Consider the following 9,386-nt stretch of genomic DNA (forward strand, 5'->3'; position numbering starts at 1 on the left):
ATTATGTTGATTATGTGTTTTTGGGTGTCACGAATTTGACTTTGTTGGTTGTAAATCAACCATTAGGGTTTAATTTGGATTTGTTAGATTATAAACACAGGATTACAGGAGCATGATGTGTGCCATGCTATGAAAATTGAATTTAAATTGCTTTTATGTAATGTGGAAATTTATGGAAAGAAGGTAAAAATTGGAGAGCCAAGAATCGAAATTACGAATATACCAGCAGATTACAATTGTATAAGTGATGTAAGTTTGCACAAATGTAATTAAATTGTGGCTTTGAAAAAAAAAAAAATGTACGGAGTAATATTATCTGAGATAAACACCAAACGTTGATCTTTGAGATGAACTTGAAATCGCCGGTATTTATGCCTCTAGACTAATTTCCATAAATGTCAATATATTCAATACAATTTCAAAAATATGGGTTATATTTGAGGACACTCCATCAAACTTGCTCAATGAATAATAGGAGTAAAAAAAATCAGTTTGCAGGAATTTCCTCAATCAAAATTCAAAACCAGTATCTAGCACCAACAAAACACAAACCAATACGTACATTTCTTGATGAGGGGCCTCTCAGCCCACAATTCATTACTTGAGATTATACCTTCAATGCGAAGATATTGCATGTTTCTGGTTTCTCATACATAAATGACGTCTCTAGTATGGATGGAGGAAAATGCAAGAAAATGTTCTGTATGAACATACGATGGTTGTATCCTGTTATCCATTCAAAACATCTAGCGCACAGCAGAGCTAAGCTTGATGCCTGGTAACTTCATCAGCATTTCAATATCCCCAGCATCGTTCCAACCAAGCCGTACTAGCTACCAGCTATACCCACACATTTGATCAAAGTTGTTGATGCTGCCAAATACATACATCACCAATCTCAAGAAGGCCCATGAGTAAACTGACATCTGGTAGACAGACTGATTCATCGGGCACTTTCTTTTGAGTTGGAGGAGGGGTATGACTCAGATGAGGTAAGGAAATTAATATCTGAGATTAAATCCTAGAGGAGAGCCAACACACAACTCTTCCTTTCAAGCAAGAGAAACCGCAATGTATTCCTTGCTCGTGAAATCTGTGACCTGGATAACTTATTCTGGAACAATGATTGATTCCAACTGTAAAAGTAGGAGATATATTACAGCACCAATGATAATATCTCCAATTTCCCAGGGGATTTTCCACATTCTTTTGATGACGTCAATCACATGTCTATGACTGTCTTAAGCCTCAGGATTTACCTTCAGGAACCACCAGTCACAAGGGCAACTTAGTGAATTTGGCAACAAATAACCCGCTAGTTTGGGATGTTACGGGATCAAATCTCAACGTCTTAGCTACCCGACCAATCTTGCATGGCCAAGTGTTAAAACCATCTATTTCTTGCAGCTCTGCAATGATAACAAAGCTTTGCATTTACATGCATTTCAAAAGAACCGAAAGTACACTAACATTAACACACAGCATTAAAGGACTCTTCCATACATGCCAAACAAAAGGTTTGTGCAAATGACAGTTTGGAGTAACTTGGAGAAATGTTTCTTCTCTTTTACCCATTTTAAATCTCTCTCAATTCCTTAAACAGAAAAAAAAAATATATATATATATATATATATATATGACTACATGGCACCCTTGCCTGCCTGGCGTTCTCAAGCATGCATGCATTACAAGAATGTACAAATATATGAATGGCAGAAACTAGCAATATATACTCACCAGCTGATGAATTATCCAACAGGAACCTCTCAATCACTTCTTCATTTTGGGCAACTGTCAAGCTATACAGCAAGAAAAAAGAATCAAATACAGATGCACAATTAGCCTTTTATAGTCCCAAGGAATATCAATCAAAAGCATGATGGACTAAGATACCTGCAAGTGCTGTAGATAAGTGAGCCCCCAGCTTTAAGCAATCGGAAACCATTACTCAGAAGTCGAAACTGGGAATAGAGAAAAGGCCCAAAAGGGAGACGTTAAAGATTAAACAAAGGATAGTAGCAATAGACCTCGACACAATAAATCCAGGCAACAAATAACGTATAGGCATATAGCTAAACATATTTTTAAAATAAATAGAAAAAAAGAAAAGAAAAGAAAAACTTCCATCATTCTCAGCAACAATAACTGCTGTCAGCAAATTAAGGGAGAGCTAAAAATTGCAGAACAAGCTATGAAGTACAAGACATGGCTTGAGTACAATTTTATTTCAATACAACATAGCATCAAACTACTCCAAGACGGATGGATGCTAGTGTTTTCTACTTCATAAAACAGGACTCAAAACTTCACTTTATGTATCCTAGCCAATAACTAATCAGATCAGCAGAGGCAATCCGTGAATCCACTGACAAGAGGAGAGGCACGAGACAGGAAAGAAAAATAATAATAATCCGCCAAGATTCTATTACAATTGTATATAGCACCATAATCAAGGGATCTCAATAAAACTTCCCAAATTCAATAACCAAAGGTTCATCAAGACCACTCAGATTCAGGGCAGGAATACAAAATTTCTCTCCATGAAGAAGTTTACTCAGGAACAAGGCCTAGATCCACTCTTACCAAAACTTTAGCAGGTGAGCAACTGGGCGTAGTGGGACTTGGGCCTGGGGTTCAAGCATTATCTACTGCTCTAAAGATTCTCCAAAATATTGGTTTGAATCTGAATTTCATAGGAAGCTCTTTTTTAAGAGTCATGATGGCCAAATCAACATTTTTACAGAAATTAAAAACCTATAGATATAATTTTTTGCCCCGAGTCCTGGCCATAATAAAAAGACATACATGAATACTTCATCAAACAAACTACAAAATAGCAAATATGGGTATATGACTGTATGAGAATCTAAAGCCATTATATTGAGCACAATAATCAGCATATTTGACACATACAACAATACACACAACTTTCAATAAGCTGACATCCAAAAATATCAAACTGCAAATAATAGCATAAATTGTATGGTGATTACCTGGAGATTTGTAAGGTCATCGGTTCTCTCTGCATCTAGCACACGGCGTTGAAGTGTTTGCCAGCCCCAATTTTCAAATTTCTGAACATGCCTAATTGATCCATCATGAGTGCATTCAGCATCTACTAGGACCTGGTATCGTAGAATTAAAACATTTTAAGCAAGCATGAAGAACCAGTACAGCCAAGAACCAAGAAGATTATGAAAACGTTAATAATAAAATAAGTAGAGCTAACAGTGGCTTCACGTGCATCTGGGAAAATATGCAAATCCAAAAGACCAAACACATAAGAATCATGATGATATCAGACATGTAAGAAAAATCAAGGCATGGGCAAAAACAGAACAGATTTTGATGGTGTTGAACACAAGCAACGGAAATCCAGAAGGAAAAAATCTTCATGAAATCTAAAAAATAAGCAAAAATCAAGAAATACGACATAGAGATTGAATAGCGTAACTGTGCGCACGCGCGTACACACGCACAAAACCTCAAGAATAGATATCTGGTCTCTGATGTAGGTAACACTTCCTTAAAACAAAAGGAGTCAAAGTTGAAATTGTTTCAAATGGGCAAGTTTCCAGCTCAGGGTTTCCAGCAGATAAAATTTCATATTAACTATTCTTCATCTCTAATTTGCTATTCTCTCTAAGACTCTAATCCTTTAAGTAGTTCCCATTTCACTCTAACACGTTTGCCGATGTACATTTTAAATCGTTAATATCTCTAATTACATGTTAGCAAAAATTTATAGTTTAATATCTAGAAGTACTCATCAAGACAGATCAAACAAGACCCCCACTTGACCATTTTTTCCTTATACATTGGAAGAATTTAGAAATTTCGCTTAAGTTGTGAATAGTGTCTAGATTCCAAATGGGAAGAAACTTTAAGATAGAAGTATGTAGTAGTAGGCCAGTCAAATGAGTCAATACTAAGTAGTCTTATCAATTGATCATCCAAATTGTGCGGTATGGTTGTATTACTTGTATATATCTGCTCCCTTACCCCATCCAAGGAGGAAGCCTCATTAGAAACATAGGAATTCCATAATGATATGGTACAAAATGACATCAAAACCAAAAAAATGAGTATAATTTATAAAGCAACAGAGGAGACCGAGCCAAATATATTAGGAAAATATGGACACAGACAGGGGAGAGGGAAAGCTGAATGAGTGGCATTGTGATCACTATTGGTCTCTAGGCATTAAGGAAATTCTTGAATCCTATACTATTATGCTGAACACTCACTGAGAAAGGAACCATGAATAAGGCAAATACAATTTGTAGACCTGACCAATGATACAGGTAAAAAGATATCCCAGCCAGAATATTTTATGGTAACAATAAACTATGATCTAATCAAAACAGTTCCTAACATGTCTAGACAACTACAGTAGATCATAGTTTTAAACCCTAATAACTAATAAGAACATTCATCAAACATCAAAGTTCTATGGGAAAAATGAAGCACACCCAAAACAAAAACACTTGAAATAAACTTTTATCCACAATGGTGATGTAATCACATTTTACCAGCAATGAGATTAGCAAAAAGAATTAAAAAGCTTACACAGAACATTTATCAGCAGTTAAAAATGCCAGACAAACCACAAATGGGACTCGGAATGAGACAAGAAAATAAGAATACCTTGTCATAACCGCAAGCATATAGCTCATCATCATTTACAGTCTGGTATAATTCATCTCTTGTACAGCCAATGACTCCTGAATGCTTCCCATAGAATATAAGTTCTGGTTCTAAGATATGTAATGGGCTAACTTCCCTTGCTTTTGCTGCACGTTTCCTTTCCTTCCAAGGCCGCTTAGAAGTCCACTCCTTAAATACATCTACTTTCTTTTCCAAAGTAGAACCATTAGCTGAGTACACGAGAAAGAGCTAATTCAAACACAACTTCCACTAGTAATACCAACTAAACAAGGAATGCAAGCACCATATTCCTACACTTACATAATTTAGAAGCAGCAGAGTCTCGGAAGGGAATCAAAGAGAATGATGTGCCATCAGCAACCAAGAGCCGACAACGATCACCCAGAGCATATTTCTGCACCATAGTTCTGCAAGCTGCCAGACGATGTCTAGCAACATCGACACCAGTAGCAGAACCAGAATCACCAAGAATATCTAATATCATACAAAGTTTTGCACCTGCCAACAAGAGTCATATATAGACAGGTTTGAGCAACTCTCAGGACTCTGACAGATGTACGATAAATATGTATCTCTCAGATTATGATATACTATCAGATGGAGATATATCAAATAGTGGCTTCTTAAGATATCAACAACTTTGAATGCCAATATTTCCCTCTCTAACATACACCGAAGTATAATATAAGATTCAAGAAATTGTAATTCCATATACATCAAAGAAATTAACCATCACCATCCAAGTTACTCTAGCATGATATAGCTAAACAATCCTGATAATTTAACACAAACAAAAACAAGTGCTTTCAAATAAATACTAAACCTTACATCACAAAACTACCCAAAAGTTTATCTAAAACTCTAGAAGGATGAAGCAGTTTATGTTACTAATACAATATTATCTCCTATCTTAGATAAATCTGTAAATAATTGATACTTATATTAGAAGCAGAACATTTTTATGGCTATGGTGCTACTAGATGATAAGCCATTGTCTGCTAGCAACTTGAAACAATACATGACAAGATACACTATTGTAATTATGAAGGGAAAATGTAAGTACCTGGAGCAGCACAAAGATCAAGAACATGGTCTCCAGGAGCTATGTTCAAAGCCTGGACAGCAGCTCCTGAAGCAGCATCGATTCCATAAACCTTAAATACAAACAAAATCATGTTTTCAAACGCTTGTGCAAGCAGCCAATAAAGGGCAATCGAAGTTATAGAGCCTCACATTGAACATAGATAAACAAGACAAACAAATAGCCAAATTAAAAATTAAGGACAATCTGGTGCTATGATGAAAGGAGAGAAGAATACCAGAAAATTTATTGCAGTAGCAATAATACTTGTACAGAGTAATTCCTCCATTTTGAAAAAAAAAAATATGTACAATTTTTGGGAAGTTGTCTATTAAATGCATGCTTTATTCACCTTTTGCTTGCACAAAATACCCTAATTATCCTTGTTCACATGTGATAACAAGTTAACAACCATTACTATCCCACCTCTTCTCTCTCTCATCTGTTTGTATCATCATACGGGCAAATTTGACATTCTCCATTTATTACCCTTTTTTCTAAAATCTTGTGCCCATAACAAATGGTGCGATTTTGAAAAAAAAAAAAAAACGGAGGAAGTATAATCTAGTGCATTAAAGGCTGGTTATATGAAACACAGTCTGGAAATGTGCAATATATGGAACAAGAAAGTAAATGTCTTTATATAATAGAAGAGAGGAGGGAGACGAACTAAACATAGTCACTTACCGTCTACACTCTACAGAATTCAAACCATCGCATTATCACTTGCCAAATGCCATTGATTGATTGCCCGTTAAAATTTTCTCAAAACCTCAATAATTGTCATAAACAAAAGTGAGATTTATAGCAACCATTTCTTCCTCACTCTCTCACCTACCCACAGAAGCACAAAAAGTTTTCTGCGTAAGCTTTACACACTGTTAATGCCCTGATTTTTACTCATCCAGCAAATTTACACAGCCATTCTTCCTTTGGTGGATAAGATATACTTCATACAAATTTGTTTAATGAATAAAATATCATGACTCATGAGAAGCAACTAGTAAGATATTTGTACCTCACTTACAAATAAATCAAGTAAAAACAACTTGTCTTTTGAAACAACCTCTTTACCTTCACATGGTGTACCAAGTTAAAAGAACATATCTCTAATTGTAACCTAATCTAATAGGAGATTCAATTTGGTATATGAGTGATAGAATGAGGCAACATGGTATATAGCCAGGAACAATTAATACATAATCCACTCAATTAACACTCAAGGAGACAAGGCAATAGGGACACACCAAAGCATAATACAGAAAACACCAAATGCTGCCATTCTTATACTTTTATTGCTAACAATTGTTCGTTTCCAAATTCCAATGATCAACGGTTAACAGAAAGCCCACAATAAACTACTTCACAACAAACAAAGATGCCAATTAGTAAATAATTCTACAAGTGCTCAAAATGTACAGCTACAGTACCCATATATCCAATTCAAGTTCCCCTAAACTATAAACTAAAATGATTTCCTAACAAGTAAAGGCTGAATATATTAAGAAATAACATAAATTGCTATTATAAATCAACCATAATGCTCAAAATTAAAAAAAAAAAAAAAAAAAAAAAAAAAAAAAGGTGTTCTTCATTTTACCTTGCCTTCTTGGTAAGCCTTTGAATTGGCAATCTGAACATCAGGTGGGAGAGAATAAAAGCTTGGCAACCAACCCACTTCATTCAATTTGCATTGAAGCTCATCTTCAATCTCTCCAATTTTCGCCTCGCATCCTGGCTTCAACCTGTTACGATCAGATAAAATCATATCATAATTTAAGTATCCGATGATTATATGATCAATCATTCAGAATTGAAATGAAATTTAGAGAAAATCAAAAGAGGGGAAATTTTGGATGAAGAATACCTAATGTAGCGAGGGAGAGAATCGGTGGAAGTGTAAATTGAAGGGTCTAATCCATTATCATTGAGGAATTTGATGAATGCATCTGGAAGTGGTAAATTCGAAGTTGAATTCATCGTTTGAATTGAAGAGAGATGGTGAGAAAACTAGGGTTTCACAACATTTTTAGCGGGAAGATTGAACCAGTAATTTTCCAGAATTCCTAAACTTCAAGGTTAGGGTTTTATATGGGAAGAAAGTCAATGAACTCTTTGACTAAGGGCATGTTCTGTACAACTTAATTTTAGTTCAGTTCAAGTTCAATCAGTTCTTGATTTTCTTTTCTCATAAACAGTTCAATTCAGTTCAGTCCCAATCAGTTCAATTGTTTTCAGTGAATCGAATTAGGCCCTAAAATTGTGGGTTTTTTTTAATTGGGTGAGAAAAAGCTAGGTTAGCGGTTAGCCCCTTTGATTGGGATACCTAAAGCATCCTTTTGGATGATGAAGAAGAAGGGAGACGCAAAATTATAAAAGGACTAAAATAGAGTGTCATGGTGGTGTCCTTGCTTTGTCATATAGTGCGTCGCCATATCCGTCTCCCTGCAACTATGGTAAATGGAGTAAGAATCGAAAGTATTCAAATCCACTTCAATGTCACACATGATGCTCATGGTTTCCCATGGGATTTGCCACGTCCTCTTAATGGCATTTACTAATGCAAGATGATTGCCTTCTATTATTAGATTATGAATATCTAAGAATTTAGCTCCTTTTAAGCCTTCTCTTAGGCCCATCGCTTATGCTTAGATAATTGATGTGTTTGGGTGGAGAGCCTTTGCCCCTACAAAAATACGATCTCCAGTTACAAAAGCAAAAGTAAAGCTATTTTCACCTATTCTTGAACCATTAAAGTTTAACTTGTGGAAATTTATTGAAGGGGACCAAATTGTTTGAGTTGTATTACAATTTTGATTTGTCCTAGTCTTTGAAGATTTATGGGGTTATCTTCGTTGCTTATATCGATATTATTGATTGGCTAATTTAATATTAATGAATTTCTAATGTACCAAATGAACCACCATGCTATAAAAATATTTTCAATCCTCTCTAATGGGTTTGCTACCAAGTATTTTGGATAGAATTTGACGAATGATGTCCCCATAAATTGAGACGAGTTAATCCATTAACGGCTGAATTTACAAACTAACCCTTAATATAAACAAGTTTTATTTATATAGAGTATAAACTTGTATTTCCTCTAAAAAAGAGTTGTGCTTTATCATCTATATTGCATGTAATTGTGGAGTGAGATTAGACTATGTATTTGAACATGTATTTGGACTTATAACTGATATAAGAGGTAGGTGGGTGGGATAATAATATTAAATCTATGACCAAATCACAAATATCGTGTTTGTTCTAATTGACATCTCTTGTCAATGACACCAGATCTTTTGGATAATAACATTATTGGTTTGGGCAAATATTCTTTATTCATTTTTGTGTTGCTTGCATCTCTTTTCCCCTTAAAACAATACAATAATGGTTGTACAAAATAACAGTAATTGTTAGATTAGTTGTGGTTCTTGTTGAAAAGTTGACATATATCCACTCTTCTCGATAAGAAAACCCATTTTTAGAAGCAAATCATGACTTTTAAAATTATATTCACCCCTTTCTCTAGCTTAATTTAATTCCTATTTTATAGTGATTATATGATTTTATTATGCATATTTTATAAGCTATTTATAGCTACAAGTGTTTAATTAGAATTACAATGTCTTCTCAAAAC

The 9,386-nt window shown here is 34.8% G+C and overlaps 1 protein-coding gene across 1 annotated transcript; it reads right to left on the reverse strand.

Moving 5' to 3' along the window:
• Positions 1-480: 480 nt before the first annotated feature.
• LOC145563368 (rRNA (cytosine-C(5))-methyltransferase NOP2C-like) lies at positions 481-7,790 on the reverse strand. Its single transcript, XM_081623813.1, has 9 exons — positions 7,617-7,790; positions 7,350-7,494; positions 5,732-5,822; positions 4,969-5,166; positions 4,648-4,877; positions 2,994-3,125; positions 1,894-1,961; positions 1,738-1,799; positions 481-1,409 (listed from the first exon to the last, which is right to left on the reverse strand). Exons 1-9 carry the CDS (start codon positions 7,727-7,729, stop codon positions 1,276-1,278), a joined length of 1,173 nt encoding a protein of 390 aa, XP_081479939.1. The 5' UTR covers positions 7,730-7,790; the 3' UTR covers positions 481-1,275.
• Positions 7,791-9,386: the final 1,596 nt, after the last annotated feature.

Source organism: Chenopodium album, chromosome 10 (assembly GCF_948465745.1).
Source record: "Chenopodium album chromosome 10, dcCheAlbu1.1, whole genome shotgun sequence".
NCBI lineage: Eukaryota > Viridiplantae > Streptophyta > Magnoliopsida > Caryophyllales > Amaranthaceae > Chenopodium > Chenopodium album.

Coding starts and splice junctions, on each gene's coding strand:
- LOC145563368 (XM_081623813.1), bottom strand. CDS start 7,729: ATGAATTCAACTTCGAATTTACCACTTCCAGATGCATTCATCAAATTC. Junction 5,823..7,349: donor AGGCTTACCAAGAAGGCAAG/GTAAAATGAAGA, acceptor TTTGTATTTAAG/GTTTATGGAATCGATGCTGC. Junction 5,167..5,731: donor TGATCTTTGTGCTGCTCCAG/GTACTTACATTT, acceptor TCTTGTTGGCAG/GTGCAAAACTTTGTATGATA.